Raw genomic sequence first — 20,023 nt, forward strand, 5'->3', positions numbered from 1 at the left:
AAAAAAAAAAAAAATTACAACTTAAAAAAATGTTTCACAATAGGACAGGTATGTTAAAAAACAACACGCTATTGTTCAACATTCAGATTTCTTTCATTTATATTTAATAGCATGACTGTTTGATCTTATACTTTTCTTAATTTTCCTTTTTCTTTTTCTTCCTTACACTTCACCTCTACCCTTTTCCATGGACTTTCCTACTAGACTGAATTTATATCCTCTTTTTATGTCTGTATGGATTAGAGGCTATACAAACTGTTTTGTTACATTTTAATTTCCTTTACATTTTAAAATCCTATTTCATCTTATTTTAGGTAATTATCAATGTCAAGATTAAGACAGTATCACTGCTGATATCCCATGTGTAAGGTAAGAAGTTAATATGGTTTTATTCCTGCCTGTCCTTCTTCATGTAACCATCCTACTACCATTTCTCATTTTTTGATAAAACCTGGGATTTTAGATATTATGTGCTCCATTTTTACGTTCTATTCCAAAATATTTCATGGTTGCATTAAGTTTTAAAAGCATGTTAACAACAATTACTAGCTTTAACTGATTTCATCCTTCACAATTACTTAATTTTTTTGACTCCCCACTTTCTTTTGGACTTCCCCATGCTTAAGCTTTATACTCTAATTCATCTCTATCAGTCTTCTGAAGTATAGCAAATAAGTTTTTAAGAAAGAGCAATGTATATACTATTATCTTGACTCCTTGTGTATTAATAATGTCTTCATTATTACACACAAACAACTCCTGGATCAATCTTCATGTCCACAATCTTTCTTCCATTGTTTTCATCCCTGCTTCTTCAAACTGTGGGATAATTTCAAGGTTAACTTCCGTTTCCCTGACTTGAAATGTTTTTTTGTTGTTGTTGTTGTTGTTTTCGGTTTTTTTGGTCATCTATCTGGTTGTCAGTGCTTACATTGTTTTAAATTGAACAATCATGCTCTTTATTACATTGTTTTTATTGATCTTGAATGTATTCTTTCATATTACTTTATTTTTACATGTGTCCTCTTGCACTTTGATAATTTTTTTCTCCTGCATTTTATAAGAAATTACAGAAAGATACCTGTTCTGATTCCTTAATACGGATTATTCCTCTGAATTGTAGTATCTTCTCATGTGCCCTGTTATTTTTTCCTATCATCTTATGCAAATTTTAGGGGGAGGTTTGCACTTTATTGAAGTTGAGATCAATTCTCTTACATCCTGCAAATTCCAGGTCCAAGTCTTCAGATCCAGAAGAAGGAAGAAGATAAATAAATTTTCAATTTATTACAGCTTCACTTTAATTTGGAAATCAAATCACCTGGGGGAGGGGGATGATCTGAAGGTAGTGATAACAACAGCATATTCATGTGTTTCTTTTGCACACTGCTGGTAGCGCCTAGGAGTCAGCTGAGATAGACAGTGATCCTACTTACTCTCTGGCACTGTTGCGCTCAGGCATAACCAGCTTTAACTATACCTCTGACCTGTGCCTAACATGCACAGTCACGTCAACTATGGTTGCCATAATGTATGTGTCCTTCAGTGTCTGGTATATTTCCCAGAGGTGCTAACAGAATCCAGATGAGGCCTACCTTCCACCCCATCCCATCTCCTCATGACATCCTGCCATCATACCTGGAGCTGTGGTTATTGCTGTTGATTTGGGTAAATCTCTTCAACTTGCTTCTTTGGAAAGCAGATTCTTCACAACTTCAGTAGGTGACCATTTGTCATTCTGCCTGGGTCTAAAGGGTTTCCTGGAACCCAGGCAAACAAGGATGGATGAAGACACAAACAGCTTAGTCGGATTGGGATATCCTTCTATCTCAAATCCTGGAGAAATTCTTCAAGGTTCCTGGTATGTGGATATTATCTCATCCTAAGTCTCTAGTATGAATGTAAAATCCCCATTTATAGTGCATGGTTTCAATAACCATTACCCTGATAATAACTAGACATTTATATACCTTCTTAAAACTGCTCTGCTGGGCTGCAGACTCATATATCCAAAGCTCTCTAGACTTTATCACCCTAGTTTTCAGCAAGCAACTCAAATGCAAACATGTCCAAAACTGAACTCAAACTAATTCTTTTTTTTTTTTTTTATTCATTTTAGAAAGGAGAGAGAGAGAGAGAGGCAGAGAGAGAGAAGGGGGGAGGAGTAGGAAGCATCAACTCCCATATGTGCCTTGACCAGGCAAGCCCAGGGTTTTGAACCGGCGACCTCAGCATTTCCAGGTCGACGCTTTATCCACTGCACCACCACAGGTCAGGCTCTAATTCTCTATAGTAAAAAAAGTAGATGGCTCTATTCCCCTTTCCTGAGTATCTTACTGCAACAAATGGCACTTCCATCTAACCATCCAACCATTCAAAGCAGAAACCTAGGAAATATCACAGATGCCTTCAAAGATCCATGAGTGGTTTATTAGGATTGGGGCATAGTGTGCAAAGGGAGATTTGTATAAAATGAGGTTAAGCGTTTAAATCACAATAAAAAGTTTGTACTTTTTCCTGAGAACAATGATGATTTTAAAAAGTAAAATAACTAGTCTTTAAACTACCTACACAACTACCAAAATGGTCTTTGTAAAAGACAAATTCAACCGTGTCATTTTACTGCTTGAAATGACTACTGATGTTCTCAGGATAAAATTCAAATGCCTTACCTTAGAATATTAGACCTTGCATGATCTGGCTCTATCCATCTCTCTACATTTGCCTCCAACTATTCTGCCACATTTCCTATTGCTGCTGAATTACACTGAACAAGTGTTCTTTAATAACCTTAACTGAAAACCTGATTTTAATAATTAGGAATTAAAATTTTCCAGAGAGAACTTTTATATTCCTACTAGTTTTTAAAGTTTATTCTTTTTCTTCAGTGTCTGTCAAGACAGGTTAAAAAAGTATAATTACATCGTTGATACCTACGTTAAAATCAATTCACCATATACCTGTGCATCTGTTTGTGAACTCTATTCTATTCTCCTGAGCTCTATCATCCTTACCCTTAGTACCTCATTGTTTTAATTATTCCAGCTTTATGGTATGTCTTGAAATAAAGTAAAAAGTTGGCATACAATTTGTAATCTTACAAAATCAATTGAGCTATTTTCTTTTCTATTTTTTTTATCTTTTCACATTCCTTTTGGTCTTTAAACTTTTCCTCCTTTTCAACTTCTACTTTAAAGATCTTCTCTGAGCTTTATTATTTTCTGCCCCTTCGGGTTTAGCTATCCTTTTTTTTTTTAAATAAGAGGAGGGGTGATAGACTCCTGCATGTGTCCCGACCAGGATCCACCCAGTGACCACCATCAGGGACCACTGCTCTGCACATCTAGGGCTATGCTCTGCCAACCGAGCTATTTTTAGTGCCTAAGGCAGAGTCTCCATGGAGCCATTCTCAGTGCCTGGGGCCAATGTGCTCGAATCAATCAAACCATGGCTGCAGGAGAGGAAGAGGAAGGGGGGGGGAAGAGGGGTAGAAGCAGATGGTCTATTCTCCTGTGTACCCTAACCAGGAATCAAACCCAGTACTTCGACATACCAGGCTGACACTCTACCACTGAGCCTACCAGTCAGGGCCTAGCTATCTTTTCTGAAATGATTTTTTTTCTTTTATTTATACTTTCCTGGATTCTGTCATCTCATTTCTGAGCTTTTTAATTTTAATTTATATTGATTTCTGACAGGTAATAATGGTGTCTCAGTTACTAATAGTGCAATTTAAAATAGAGTTTGATCTGTTTTATGATCATATCTTTCTAGGGGGTTTCCTATGTAAGGCATTATTTTGTTCTCTTTTTATTTTTTTATTTTATAACATTTTTTTCTTCAGCTCTACTGAGGTATAAGTCACAAATAAAATTGAAAGATACTGAGGTGTATATAGTGATAAGATATACATAAAAATTGTTAAAGGATTCCCCTATCTAGTTAAACATCACACCTCATGAAACTTTGTTTTGTTTTCTTTTGATAAGAACATTTAATTCAACTCTCTTAACAAACTCCAGTTATATAATGCAGTTATCAGCTATAGTCACAATGTTTATATGGGGTGAGAAAAACAGGATTAATAATAAATAATACACTGTTTCCTGTATTATTTGCCCACTCCTGTATATTAAATCTTCAGACCTTTTACATCTTATAGCTAAAAGTTAAAATCTTTTTATCAACCCCTCTCTATTTCCTCCACACCCTAGCCTTTGACAACTAACTAGTTCTCTTTGTTTTTGAGTCTGACCTTTCTCTTTGTGTTAGGATTCCATGTATACTTGATACCATATAGCAGAGGTCCCCAAACTTTTTACATAGGGGGGCCAGTTCACTGTCCCTCAGACCATTGGAGGCCCGGACTATAAAAAAAACTATGACCAAATCCCTATGCACATTGCACGTATCTTATTTTAAAGTAAAAAAAAAAAACAGGAATACAATATTTAAAATAAAGAACAAGTAAATTTAAATCAACAAACTGACCAATATTTCGATAGGAACTATGCTCCTCTCACTGACCACCAATGAAAGAGGTGCCCCTTCCGGAAGTACGGCAGGGCCGGATAAATGGCCTCAGGGGGCCACATGCAGCCCGCGGGCCGTAGGTTGGGGACCCCTGCCATATAGTATCTGTCTTTCTCTGTCTGACTCATTTCACTGAGCATAATGCCCTCAAGATCCATTCATGTTGTCAAGGACAGTAGGATGTCCTTCCTTCTAATGGCTGAATAATATTCCATTAATGTATATATACACCACATCTTTATGCATTCATCCACTGACAGACGCTTAGGTTGTTTCTATGTAGTACTGCTAACTTAACTGTGAATAACACTGTTATGACCAAAGGAGAGTAGATATTTCCTCAAGACCCTGTTCTCACTTCCTTTAGATATATACCCAAAAGAGGGAATACTGGATCTGTGGTAGAAATAGTTTTCATTTTCAAAGGAGCCTCCACACTGTTTTGTATACTGAATATACCAATATACAATCCCTCCAACAGGGCAAAAGGTTTCCCTTTTCACCACATCCTCACCAATATTTATCTCTTCTCTTTTTGATGATGGAAATTCCGACAGGAGTGAGCTCACTCACTGTGGTTTTGATTTGCATTTCCCTGATTATAAGTGATGTTAAACACTTTTTCACTTACCTTTGGCCAAACATAAGTCTTCCTTTAAAAAAAAAAGTCTAATTTCTTCCGCTGCCCATTTCTTTTAATGACATAGTTTGTATTTTTACTATTGAGTTTATGACTTCTTTATATATTCTGGATATTAGCATCTTACCAAACATACAATTTACAAATATATTTTCCCCCATCCCACAAGTTGCCTTTTCATTCTGTTGGTTTCCTTTGCTGTGCTAAAGCTTTTTAGTTTGATAGTCCCACTTGTTTACTTTTGCTTTGATTGCCTTGCTTTTAATGTCAAATCTAAAAAATTATTGCCAATACTAGTATCGAGAGCTTTTCCCCTGTTTTCATCTAGGAGTTTCAAGGTTTCAAGTCTTAAATTTAAGAATATAACCCATTTTAAGTTGATTTTGTATATGGTATCAAAAATGGTCCTGTTTCATTCTTTTGTGTGTGGCTGTCAATTTCCCAAACATCATTTATAAAAGGCACTATGCTTTCCCTACTCTGTATTTTTGTAAATTAATTTACCATATATGCATGGGTTTATTTCTAGGCTCTCTATTCTGTCTATGCCAATAGACTGGTCTATTAAATGCTCAGACCTTTTACTGGTCTATGTATCTGTTTTTATGCCAATACCATACTGTTTTGATTATAACAGTTTTGGAATATAACAGTTATAACAGCTTGGATTTATAACAGTTTGAAATCAGGAAATACGGTGCCTCCAGCTTTGTTCTTCTTTATCAAGACTACTTAGACTCTTCAGGGTATTTTGTGGCTCATACAAATTTTAGAATTCTTTGTTCTACTTCTGTGAAAAATATCATTGGAATTTCATTAGGTTTGTTTTTGGTTACCATGAGGCTTACAGAAATGAAAATTTTATCCCAGCAGAGTTGAGCACAGACAGAGCAGTTAGAATCACCCACCACCCTGAAAGAAGTCTATTTGCACACTTTAAAAGTTGCTGTCTAGGCCCTGGCCAGTTAGCTCAGTTAGTTAGTGTTGCCCTGAAACACCAAGGCTGCAGGTTTGATTCCTGGTCAGGGTACACAACAGGAAATGACCATTGAATGTACAAGTAAGTAGAACAATAAATGAATGCTTTTCTCTCTCTCTTCCCCTCCCTTACCCCCTTCCTCTTTCTCTTAAAACAATCAATTTTTTAAAATCTGCTGTCCAATGGTCAGGCTTCCAGTTTAGCAGATCTTTCCAGGAGACCAAGGAAGCCCAAACCTCCAGTATCTCCACAGATTCAGCTTGTCTAGTGTCCCAGATTTTGTCTTTGCCACCCAAGGGATGGGCCCCTGGATAGCTTGTCTCTGAAAGCCAACAGGCTTATAATCACAAGTCCCATAGGACTGTAGCAAATAATGAAGCAGTTCTTAATGGGCAAGAGCAACATCTTCTGCAGCTATATACCCAGGTCCAACACAGATCGAGCAAGTAAAAAGCGCATCTTGGAATTTCTCCCTGGGAGGGTCCTAATAAATACTTTCCCAGCTGCTGCCTGGGAGTTCAGTTTCTAATCAGCCTTCATCTAGGTATTGACTGTGGTCCTCCACTTTCAAATATACAACAAATATTCGCACAACCTCAACTACTGGGAGCCAGTCACTAAAAACAAAGTTTAGACAACCACAAAAGTCTGAGAGACAACCAAGAGCTCAGGTCCGGATGATTTGGAATGTCCATCTCCTACATAGGATCACTTAATCAAGACCGAGAGAGGTGGCAGTTTTACCTAACGCACAGAAACCAACAGAGAGTCAAGAAAAATGAAGAAACAAGGAAATATGTTCCAAACAGAACAAAATAAAAGTCCAGAAATACACCTTAATGAAACAGAGACACATCATTTACTTGATAGAGTTCAAAATGATGCATTAACAAAGTAAAAATCTCAACAGAAACAAAAAATGTAAGTACCATAAGAAGATCACAGAGCTGCAGAATACAATAACTGAGCTGAAAATTTCAACAGAAGGGTACAAAAGCACACTCAATCAAATAGAAGAAAGGATCAGCAAACTCAAAGACAAGGCATCCATACCCAATCAGAGAGGTAAGAAAAAGTGAAGACTTGGCCCTGGCCGGTTGGCTCAGCAGTAGAGCGTCGGCCTGGCGTGCCGGGGACCCGGGTTTGATTCCCGGCCAGGGCACATAGGAGAAGCGCCCATTTGCTTCTCCACCCCCCCCCCCTTCCTCTCTGTCTCTCTCTTCCCCTCCCGCAGCCAAGGCTCCATTGGAGCAAAGATGGCCCGGGCGCTGGGGATGGCTCCTTGGCCTCTGCCCCAGGTGCTAGAGTGGCTCTGGTCGCGGCAGAGCGATGCCCCGGAGGGGCAGAGCATCGCCCCCTGGTGGGCAGAGCTTCGCCCCCTGGTGGGCGTGCCGGGTGGATCCCGGTCAGGTGCATGCGGGAGTCTGTCTGACTGTCTCTTTCCGTTTCCAGCTTCAGAAAAATACACACACAAAAAAAAAGAAATAAAGAAAAAGTGAAGACAGCTTTAGGGTCTTCGGGATACCATAAAGTGGACTATAACTTGCATGATAAGGGTCCCAGAAAGACAAAATAGAGAGAAGGGGGCAGAAAAATTACTGGAAGAAAATGGCTGAAAATTTCCCTAACCTGGGTGGTGGTGGGGAGGAGAAGGAGAGAGAGAGAGAGAGAGACATCCAGAATCCAGAAAGTTCCAAAAATGATGAATTCAAAAGTACACACATCAAGAAACATTACAATTACATTGTCAAAAGTTAAAGAAAGAATCTTGAAATCAGCAAGAGAAAAATACCTTGTTTCACACAAGGGAACCCCCACAAGACTAGAGGCAGATTTTTTTAGTTGTAGACCAGGAGGGAGTAGCACCGTATATTCAAAGACAAAAACTAAAAGATAAAAACTGCCAAGCAAGAATACCGTAAGTTGTTATTTAACATCATTGATAGGTTCTGTGATTTTAAGTGAAATGACATATAATGAAACCAATTTTACCATAGGCTAATCAATATAAACAAGAGTTAAGTTCCTATAGCATCTCATCAATATTACAATGAAACCACATTGAACAAAATTTCATTCATGGACCTGCTCTAATCTACCCAGCAAATCTGTACTTCAGAATGGAAGGAAAGATAGAGTTTTACAGACAAGCAAGAGCATCACCACTAACTCAACTGGCCTTACAAGAAACATTAGAAGAACTTCTTCAGGCTGAAACAAAATAATGATAATTAGTAACAGGAAAACATATGAAAGTTTAAATTCTGCTAGTAAAAACAAATATATGGTTAAATTCAGAATACTCTAATGTTGTAATAGTGGTGGGTTAATCACTTATTAAGCTAGGGATTAAAAATAACTACAAGTAAAAAAAAATAAAAAATAACTACAAGGTTAAAAGGCAAAATAGTAAAAATGACTACAATGTGCCTGACCGAGTGGTGGCGCAGTGGATAGAGCATCGGACTGGGATGCAGAGGACCCAGGTTCGAGACCCCGAGGTCCCCAGCTTGAGTGTGGACTCATCTGGTTTGAGCAAAAAGCTCACCAGTTTGGACCCAAGGTCGCTGGCTTGAGCAAGGGGTTACTTGGTCTGCTGAAGGCACATGGTCAGGGCACATATGAGAAAGCAATCAATGAACAACTAAGGTGTCGCAATGCGCAATGAAAAACTAATGATTGATGCTTCTCATCTCTCTCTGTTCCTGTCTGTCCCTATCTATCCCTCTCTCTGACTCTCTCGCTGTCTCTGTAAAAAAAAAAAAAATTAAAAAAATTAAAAAAAATAACTACAATGTGTTAATAAATATACAAGGAAAAAAGATATAAATTTGATATCTGAAACAATGTGGGGAAGAGTAAAAATGCAGAGCTTAAGTATGCATTCAAAGTTAAATTGTTATTAGTTTAAAATACTGCTATAAATAAGATCCTGTTAAATGGGATTTTACCAAGTTTCCTAAACTTTTATAAGAAAGTGGTTGTCAAGATAGTTTTTCTGACTTTACAGAATTTAGTCTTCTGTTGTTTTCATGTAATATTAAAAATTATAGTTTCCTTTCTGAGATCTTATAGCTGTTCCTCCATCTTTATATGAACTTTCTTTCCTTCACTTTTCATGCCTCTTTAATTGTCCCTATTCTTCTCAAATTTTGATGACACCATTCTATTCAATTTTGTTTCTACTCAGTGTGATACCTGTTTAACAGGATTCCTTGGAGAATTCTTTGGAGCCAGACTGCTCTATCTTCTTCTGTCTTTACCATGGTCACACTATACTTGCCTGATATTGGAGTGGATAACCCCTCTGTCTCATTTCAGCTGCTGCTCTTAATATAGTCCACCACATTGTCTAGTAAATAGCTGAGGCTATTTTGGAGGTCTCCTGCATTTAAGTTCAATGAAACACCCCATATTCATTCATTTTCTTTCTTCTTCTTTTTCTCTCTCTTTACTCTCGCATATGGTAGTGCTACGGAGGTCATGTTTTTATTTCTGGATGCCTGAGATTAGTTTTATAATGTATTTTTAGATTTGTTATCTAGTTTCATTGGTTTTTGTGTGGGTATTCCAAGGGTGTCAAGATAACTATGACATGGCATATTGAATTCCTAGTATCCCTCTCAAAGCCAAATTTGAAGTTCAAATACAACATTATGTTTTTTATATTCATCATCACTTTTTTCCTGTTTTTAAACAACCTTGGTGAAAGTAATTTCATTCATTTTTGAAACAAGGCAAAAAAATATTACAATTCCATGACTACAAAAGTTTAATACTTTCTTTTAAATCTTTCCTGGTTTTCAATACTGTTAAATGCTTCATGATTCATCACTCAGATAACTGACAAATGCTTTCCCTTTGAAAAATTCCTTTAATTCTACCTAAGGCTCTTTAGATTTCTGCTGTAGTCTTAAAATGAGACCACTAGAAACCCAAATAATCATTCAAACACAAGAACATAAATAGTGTCTTTAAAAATAGGAATATGATCTCAGTAGAAATCTCATGTTTATGTATTTAACTGTCATCCTTGAATACTGGGGTATATAGAATATGCAAACAGTAGGTTTTCTCCTAGTCCAGGAGTCAGCCCACTGGCTCACTATATTATGTTATAAACAAAGTCTTACTGGAATACAGCCATACCCATTCCCTTATGTAATTATCTATAGCTGTCTTCACACCACAATACCAAAGGTAAAAATGGTATACTGCTCACAAAGATTAGGAGATATTTTATTGCTTTAAATTCACTTTGAAATATCCCCTAATTTTTGTGAGCAGTTGCAACAAGAAGTCGTATATGACCCACAAAGCCTTAGACATTTACTATCTGGCTCTTTACAGAAAAAATGTGTCAACCACTGTCCTAATCTAGATATTTGCTAAATGAGCTTCCATAAGCAGCACCAAGGTGCCCTATGGGTAATTCTGAGTAGGATGACTCTTCACTGTACAGGGGATCCTTGGGTTACAACAGTCTCAACGTACGATGTTTCAAGTTTTTCAAGTTTATGATGCTAACTCCCAAAAAACTTTTAAAAATTCAGATGTATTTCAACTTTCGTCATTAGCATTGTACTTACGGACTATGTGGGTGAACGAATGTGGCATACGAGTGAGGGAGTTGGTGTCCCTCAGTTTGCCTACCTACGCCATTTTGGACTGTTAAAAGCGCAAGTGTTCCGTTTGTGTTAGGCTAGCATGTGTTTCGACTTACACCAAAATTTGGGTTACATCACTGTCATAGGAACAGAACTGTGTTGTAACCCAAATAGCCCCTGTATTGGGTGTCCAGCACACTGCACAATGTTCAGCATCCCTGACCCCCTAGAAACTAAAATGCTAGTAGCACTCCCAGTCCTCATGTTAACCAAAATTCCTCACACATTTCTAAACATTCTTGGAAAGACTAGAAGTACTACCTCTGATTGAGCCTAACTGAAGAAGTAAATTAATTCAGAGTAAAGGAAAAAATATAGGTCATAAGTTCTAAATGCTATAAAAATAGATGAGAAATATAGTTACCTTTTAAGAGAAACTCTTAAAAGTGTACTCTTGAAAACTAGATAGAAGATGACAGAGGACAATCTGACTTTGGGTGATGGGTATGCAACATAACTGAAAGACAAGATAACCTGGACTTGTTATCTTTGAATATATGTATCCTGATTTATTGATGTCGCCCCATTAAAAAAATAAAATTATTATTTTAAAAAAAAGTGTATTCTTCTTCCCTCTTAACACTTAGCAAAAAAATAACACTAATTTCTTCTTAATAAAATTAGGCTTTATAATTTGATTAACATATCAAAACATCATAGTGTTTGAACTTTAAAAATCAAATTTATAAGGCAACCTTACCGATTTGTTCCATCCAGATTTGACTTGTGTATGAAATTAAGTTTTGCATCTGCCCAATAAAGCTTCCGTTCCTCATAATCCAAAGTCAGTCCATTTGGCCAGTAAATTTCAGTGTTTATTATAATGAAACGACTTGAACCATCCATTCCAGCACGTTCTATCTTTGGTACTTCTCCCCAGTCTGTCCAATATATGAATCTAAAAAACACATAAACAATAAATCCATGACATAAGCAGGTTAACAGCAAAGTATTTCATAATTGCCACTATTATATAAAGAAAACTCAGGAACACTACAATTAAAACAATAGAAATTACCAAAATTTTAATAATCTACCTGGTATTAACTGATTGAGGCAAGCATCATAAAGGATGCAAAAAACATTTTATGAAAGTTCATTAGGAAAAGGGTTTTTACCCTATCTCAATGTATCTCCCTCATATTACTTATTAATGACAAAGGGGAAAATGATAACTTTAAAGAAAATTAGCTTGGTGGACACCACCTTAACCACCTCAAATTAGTATCATTAATAAGGGAACAAACTAGCATCATATATAGGTGATGAAATGGAAAAGATATACTATCTTTAACACAGATCTCTTACACAATATTTCTACTAAAAAATATATAACTTGAATAAATTTATAAAGAAATAGAACCAAATTGAGGAACATTCTGAAAAACAACTGGCCTTTGAAAATATCAATGTCCTGCCTGACCAGGCGGTGGCGCAGTGGATAGAGCGTCAGACTGGGATGTGGAGGACCCAGGTTCGAGACCCCGAGGTCGCCAGCTTGAGTGTGGACTCATCTGGTTTGAGCAAAGCTCATCAGCTTCGACCTAAGGTCGCTGGCTCAAGCAAGGGGTTACTCAGTCTGCTGTAGGCCCACAGTCAAGGCACATATGAGAAAGCAATCAATGAACAACTAAGGTGTCGCAACGAAAAACTGATGATTGATGCTTCTCATCTCTCTCCATTCCTGTCTGTCCCTATCTATCCCTCTCTCTGACTCTCTCTCTCTGTCTCTGTTATATTAAAAAAAAAAAAAGGGCCCTGGCCGGTTAGCTCAGTGGTAAAGCATTGGCCTGGCGTGCGGGATTCTAGGGTTCGATTCTCGGCCAGGGCACACAGGAAAAGTGCCCATCTGCTTCTCCACCTCTCCCCTTCTCCTTCCTCTCTGTCTCTCTCTCTTCCCCTCCCTCAGCCAAGGCTCCATTGGAGCAAAGTTGGCCCGGGTGCTGAGGATGGCTCCATGGCCTCTGCCTCAGGTGCTAGAATGGCTCTGGTTGCAACAGAGCAACACCCCAGATGGGCGGAGCATCGCCCCCTGGTGGGCATGCCGGGTGGATCCCGGTCGGTTGCATGCGGGAGTCTGTCTGACTGCCTCCCCATTTCTAACTTCAGGAAAATACAAAAAAAAAAAAAACAATGTCCTAAAAGTCAAATAAAGGCTGAGGAACCACTCAAAGAGATTAGAGAAAAATAAAGAACCATGGTAACTAAATTACGTGCATGCACTTAATTTATATACTAATCAATTAGAAAAATACTTTAAAGACACTATTGGGAAACCTGTATTTAATGGACTGTCAAATTACATAACAGAAATGTACTAAAGGTAATTTCCTAAATATGATCATTGTACTATGTTTAGAGTATAAAGAATTTCATTGTACTATTTTTGCTTCTACATAACTGAAATTTTTTCAGAATTAAAAAACAGAGGCCCTGGCCAGTTGGCTCGCAGACAGAGCGTTAGCCTCGCATAGGGTCATCCTGGGTTCAATTCCCAATCAAGGCACACATGAGAAGTGATCATCTGCTTCTCCACCCCTCCGCTCCTCCTCCTCTCTCTTCCTCTCTCATAGCCAGTGTCTCGGTTGGTTCGAGCATTGGCCCTAGGCACTGAGGATAGGACAGCTCAGTTGATTTAAACATCGGGTCCAGACAGGATTGCCAGGTGGATCCTGGTCCAGGTGCATGCGAGAGTCTGTCTCTCTATCTCCCCTCCTCTCACTTAAAAAAAAGAAAAAGAAAAGAAAATCTTAAGTCTCATTCCAGAAGGAAAAAGAAAATTTTCCTTAATTTAAAGATAAAACTCTTAATATGTCGTATTTCAATTAAAAGCACTTTTTAAAAACTTAAATGGGTACTATGAAATAAATATAAAGTACTCACTATGTTTAAATACAATTGAAATGCAGGTACCACTTTCACTCGAAAAACTGGTGGAATGGTGGTACTGGAATGATTCCACTTATGCATATTGATATTTCATATAAATTATTTATTTAAGTGATAGGAAGAGAATATCATGTGGGGAATAAACATATTCTCTTGTTACAAGGCATTGTGCTAACTAGCAGCTTTTCCACACATTACCTTACTTAAGACTTATAGCAATGTTATAAAATATTATCTCCATCACCATTATTTCAGACTTAGAAAACTCAGAAATGTTAGCACACTGCTCAAAGTCACACAGCTAATAAATGCAGAACAGAAAATCAAACCCATATTCCTCAGATTCCAACACTTATGCCACTGGTGAGGGCCTTGGTTTGTAAACAGTAAAAGGCAAAATGCTCCCTAAATTACTAATGATAAAGATTGGATAATGTCCACAATGAGGAAAAGGTGAATGATTAGATTGATGTAAGATAAAACGACAAGAAGGAAATTTTGGCCCATGTCAGAATTTGTTTTTTAATCTTAGAGCAATATAAAGATACTTGAAGACTTTTAAAATTGGAGGTGAATTGACGAGCTTGGGTGTGAAGAAAGGCGGGAGGAAAGCGAAAGAACAAAGGGGCAGTGTGCTCAAAATGGCTCTATGAGAAGCTCAGCAAATCATCTCCCCTAAAACCAATTTTTAAAAAAAGCAAGAAAAGATTGTCAAAAAGAACTAAAGTCTCTAAAATTGATCAAAGGACATACAATAAAATGAGAAATATTTATTTAAGAAAGTTTACCAAATCTCAGTAAGGAAAGTAGTATTTCAGCTAGAGGTTCCCTAGAGCAACACTATCCACAGCACTGCTGGGTTTGCAGCAGAGAAGTTCTACCCCGAGCAGACATGGCAGGCCATCAAGATTGGCAACTAACTGGCCCTGAAAGAGGGGGCTGCTTTTATTCGGAGTACTTAAAGGAAAAATCTCTGCCTAGGAGTATTTTCAAAAACAAGAGTGATCTCTCTCAGTGGCATACAATCCCAGTAATACTTGTTGTAGAAGGCAACAAAGTGGCATACTAGACAGAAATTTAATAGGGAGATCCTGGGAGAGAAACTGAAGAGGGCCCTGTTAAGTAAGTATACATTCGCCCTTGGTGGTCAGTAAGGTTGTGTGCATGCATAAGGCTGCTCCTGCTCAAGAGACACCAGAGTGAACCCTTGAACACTAGTCTCTGGTTAAATGTGAGACAAACTTTTAAACTCTATAAATTTTTTTCCTTTTAAATAAATTTATTGGCATGACACTGATTAACAAATTTATAAAGGTTTCAGGTGTACAATTCTATAGCATACCATCTGTATACTGTACTTCCTAAAATTTGAAAAGATTCCCCAAACCACAAACAGATTCTAGGAAAAATGATGAAACACTGGCTCAAGGCATTTAAGAACAACCACGAATCAATTACCAGACACAAAATATAGTGACTCAGGGGCAACCCATTTTTTGCTGAAAGCCAGGCATAAAAAAAAAATTTTAAGGAAAAAAAGTAGTAGCCTTCCAGGAAGAGAAAATTTTTCTTCAAATATTTTCTTTAGAAATTCCAAATTGTAGCCTATTTTTTCTTTTCTGAAGTGAAAAGTGAGGAGGCAGAGACAGACCCCTGCACGTGCCCGACCAGGATTCAACTGGCGTGCCCACTAGGATAGTGGTCCCCAACCTTTTTTGGACCACGGACCGGTATAATGTCAGAAAATATTTTCACGGACGGCCTTTAGGGTAGGCTGGATAAATGTATCACATGACCCAGAGAAGCGTCAAGAGTGGGTCTTAGACAGATGTAACAGAGGGAATTTGGTCATTTTTTAAAAATAAAACATCGTTCAGACTTAAATATAAATAAAATGGAAATAATGTAAGTTATTTATTCTTTCTCTGCGGACCAGTACCAAATGGGTACAGGTCCGCGGCCTGGGGGTTGGGGACCACTGCACTAGGGGAGGATGCTTTGCCCATCCCGGGAGTTGTTCCACTGCAACCAGAGCCATTCTAGCTCCTGAGGCGGAAGCCACGGAGCCAACCTCAGCGTCCGGGCCAATTTTGCTCCAATGGAACCTTGGATGCGGGAGGGGAAGAGAGAAACAGAGAAAAAGGAGAGGGGGAGGGGTGGAGAAGCAGATGGGCGCTTCTATTGTGTGCCCTGGCCAGGAATCGAACCCGGGACTTCCACAGCCAGGCCAATGCTCTACCACTGAGCCAACCAGCCAAGGCCTATAGCCTACTTTTTTAATAAATTTTAGAGTGAAAAATAAAAATATTGAGTGAGCAGTGACCTCAGAAGCAGGCACTGAGAAGGAAACACATTCTAAAGAATTAGTTGAGCAAGTCATTAAACAAATAAAAACAATAGCGAAGCAACAGGCCAGGAAGTGCTCAGGATCCATATATGTTATAAGGACGTCAATTACCTATCTCATACATTATAGGAATTCCCAAATTAGTTTCTAAGAAGAATTTTGCCCTTGAGTATTCTCTCAGCTCACTTCCCCAGCTCACCTTATCTGCTTTTACTGAACTGCATTTTGCCCTGATGCTGTAAGGACAAATACCAAAGAAATTTGTCCCTTTGGATATTATAAGGGTGTTGTTCATTACATTATGTAGCATCTTCTTTATGAAGACTAACAGGGATAGAAACTGGTTTCATTATCAGGAGTAAAGAAGATTTCTCAGCAAATGGCATTTTCTAAAGGAATATTAGCTCTTATAATTGGTATATTTTAGATTGGCTTAGATTATTTCTAGGGTTCAGTTCAGTTACAAAATTTGTATTTATATTAACTGTCATCTTTTATAGCAACCATTCACCTCAATCTTTCAACATGAAAAAGGGGGAAATGCAAACAACATTCAAATCAAGGCAAAGATACAAACAAATCCTTTGGCCATTCAGTCTCAGAGTGTGATGGATATTTGGCATTTAGGGATGACTATCTAGCATAGAAACTACCTTTCTATGTTTGAAGAAACCTTCACTTTATAAGGCAGAACCACATTCTGAAACTAAAGAAATTGAAAACACGTGGTATTTACCTTCAAAACTACTGTGACAACTAGGACAAGAGCATTTAGATCTGGGTTTTGCCTCTCTGACAAACCAAGGAAAGGAGGAGGTAAAAAAAAGATGGAAGAAAAGAAAGCAAAGATGGCAGCTGCAGCAATGACCGCAAGCAATCCATTCTGGTGAGGTTGGGGGCAAACAGCAGTGGCTAAGCAAATCCAATCTGAATTAGTTCATCCTTCTTTAATCCAGCCAGTTTTACAAGAAAGCACTGGCAGCAGTTTTATGAGTATCTGCTGCTTCAAGTCATTAAGAGAGTATAAGTTGTAGTGAACACACCACTTTACAGTGGTGCCATCACTGTCCCAGGTCTGTGATATGGTTTTGGAGTGTTGTTCCTGGCCAGATTCCAAGCCTGGTTCTTCTATAATTTAGGAAATTCTATAAGTAACCCAATAACTGCTTTAAAATTATGTTTTCTGTTTAGACGTATTTATTGCTTAAAACTATGAACACTAGCACATTTTAGATCCAAACAGTATCCCAAAGCATTACTTCAAATGTTTAAACAAAGTCACTTCCACTCTTACACCAACAAGGACTCATAGCCTCTCTCCCCCACCATCTTACAAATGGCATGGTTCAAAAGTCCCACAGCTCTTCCCTCAATCTACTGTGACTGACAGAAAACTGTCAGGGAAATCATATCCTGAATACTTCAACTGTACACTTATCTGAAATAGTATCTTGATGAAAAATTACATAAGGGAACAATTCATGAGATCTGATATTTACATCACCATAAAGAATAAAACGAGGTGTAAAAGAAAAACCAAGCAAACTGTTTGCTTTATCCACACCTTTATAACTTCAAAACCCAATAATCATCAATACATAATAATCATGAGATAACCAACTCTTGAATAGAGAAACTGGAATTGTACTTGTACAGTACTTAACAGTTATACTATGGTCTGAATGTTTATCTCTCAAAAACTCATATGTTAAGCCTGACCAGGCTTACAGTGAATACAGCAGTGGATAGAGCGTCAGACTGGGATGTAGAGGACCCAGGTTCGAAATCCCGACGTCACCAGTTTGAGCACAGGGTCATCTGGTTTGAGCAAGGCTCACCAGCTTGAGCCCAAAGTCGCTGGCTTGAGCAAGGGGTCACTCCATCTGCTGTAGCTCCCTGGTCAAGGCACATATGAGAAAGCAATCAATTAACTAAGGTACCACAATGAAGAACTGCTACTTCTCATCTCTCTCCGTTCCTGTCTGCCTATCCCTATCTATCGCTCTCTCTGTCTCTCTCTGTTTGTCACAAAAAAAAACAACCAAAAAAAACCACAAAACGAAACTCCTATGTTAAAATCCTAACTCCTGAGGTGATGGTATTAGCAGATGTGACCTCTAGGGTGATTAGGTCAGGAGGATGGAGCTCTCATGAATGGGATTAGTGTCTTAATAAAAAAGGCCCAAGAAAGCTTCATAGCCCTTTTCTCCATGTGAGATTACACTGAAAAAAACAACACAGCAATCAAGGAAGCAGGCCCTAACCAAACAGCAAATCTGGCAATACCTTGATGTTGAACTTCCCAAACTCCAGAACTGTGAGAAATAAAATTTTGTTGCTATGATAGTTTGTTAGAGAAATCTAGAGACTAAAATGAGTTATGTTTAGCATAATTTTTCTAGTTTGTCCACATCCCTCCTCACACAAATAAACTACTACTCATAATAATAATACCATCAACAACAGCAGCGTGAAATATCTACATTTTTAACCTTGGCAACATTTGAGAATGACCTGGGAAACTCATTAAAAATATAAATAAAATGTGTTCTTCCATCAGAGATTCTCATTATATTGCTCTGGGCTGGGACTCAGGCGTCGATATTGTCTAAAAGCTCCCCCAAAGAATTCTAATGCACTCAGACAGGGTTTAGAACCAATAAAAATAAATCTGACTTTCTCAAACACCTGTTTATCCATAGCACTTGGTTTCTGTACAAGTGATGTTAATGTGTTTAATTCATTAACCAGCTGACCCTAAATATTAACTAATAATTAACCAGGTGACAGTTCTTATGAAGCTGTGGAAAACCATGTAAGGAAGTAAAGGACCAAAGAAATTCCATCTGCCTAACAATCTTCCACATAGTCTTCAAACATTTACTAGTTTGACAAATGGGATTTTAAAAGTTCAATTACTGCTTAACTTTTACTAAATGGAAATATACAAAGATCTGTGAGAATAAAAATGGATAATCAAATTTCTTCTACAACTTTTCAAGCTTTTGATAACAAATTCTTTATACAGAGGCAACCTTCAATTAAGATTTTATTTTGTTAATTCATTTAATATATTGCACAAATGTCTCATTTTACTTATAAGATATGAACAAGAGCATTACAACATACATCCTTTAAAATCTTTTGTCTGCAGTTTAGAAAATGTTGCCAAAAATGGTAAAAGAGGGATTATGTTAGATTACCTAGGAACTTTCATCAAAATGTATAAAATTCAGGCCTTGGCTGGTTTGCTCAGTGGTAGAGCATCAGCCCAGCGTATGGAAGTCACGGGTTCAGTTTCCGGTCAGGGCACAAAGGAGAAGCACCAATCTGCTTCTCCACCCCTCCCCCCTCATCTCCTCCCCTCTTGCAGCCAAAGCTCAATTAGAGCAAGTTGGCCAAGGGCGCTGAGGACAGCTCCACCACCTCTGCTCAGGTTCTAAAATGGCTCTGGTTGCAACAAAGCAAGGGTCCCAGATGGGCAGAGCATCACCCCCTAGTGGGCCTGCGGGTGTCTGTCTCTGCCTCCCCTCCTCTCACTAAAATAAAAAATATATGTATACTATTCAAATAGTATACAATTGACCCTTGAACAACATGGGTTTGAAATGAGTTTCATTTGAATGCAAATTTTTTCCAAAAAATATATAGGATAAATTTTTAGAGGTTTGTGACAATTTGAAAAAGCCACTAGTTATACTGAAATTGCTCCCAAGAAGCAGAAAAAAAAGTCATGACATCACAAGAAAAATTTGAATTGCTTGATGTGTACTGTAGATTAAGGTCTACAGTCAAGTTGCCTGCTGTTTCAAGATGAACACAGCATAAAAACTGTGGTGAAACAAAAAAAGAAAGAAAGAAAGAATACATGAAGCCATTGCTACCGGTATGCCATCAGCCATGAAAACCTTGCACATTTTGTCAAATACCTTTTTATTTCACACTGAAAATGCAGCTTTTATTTGGGC

General features: G+C 37.9%; 1 protein-coding gene across 2 annotated transcripts in view; it reads right to left on the reverse strand.

The window, feature by feature from the left end:
* Window positions 1-20,023, reverse strand: part of LRP6 (LDL receptor related protein 6) — a 156,025-nt gene that overhangs the window by 72,870 nt on the left and 63,132 nt on the right. For both annotated transcript variants that reach the window (XM_066264382.1, XM_066264372.1), the window contains one exon: window positions 11,520-11,717. In XM_066264382.1, coding sequence (XP_066120479.1) covers window positions 11,520-11,665 — 146 coding nt within the window. In that variant the 5' untranslated portion in view covers window positions 11,666-11,717. The remainder of the gene's footprint in view (window positions 1-11,519; window positions 11,718-20,023) is intronic.

This window comes from Saccopteryx bilineata, chromosome 1, assembly GCF_036850765.1.
Source record: "Saccopteryx bilineata isolate mSacBil1 chromosome 1, mSacBil1_pri_phased_curated, whole genome shotgun sequence".
In the NCBI taxonomy this organism is placed as follows: Eukaryota; Metazoa; Chordata; class Mammalia; order Chiroptera; family Emballonuridae; genus Saccopteryx; species Saccopteryx bilineata.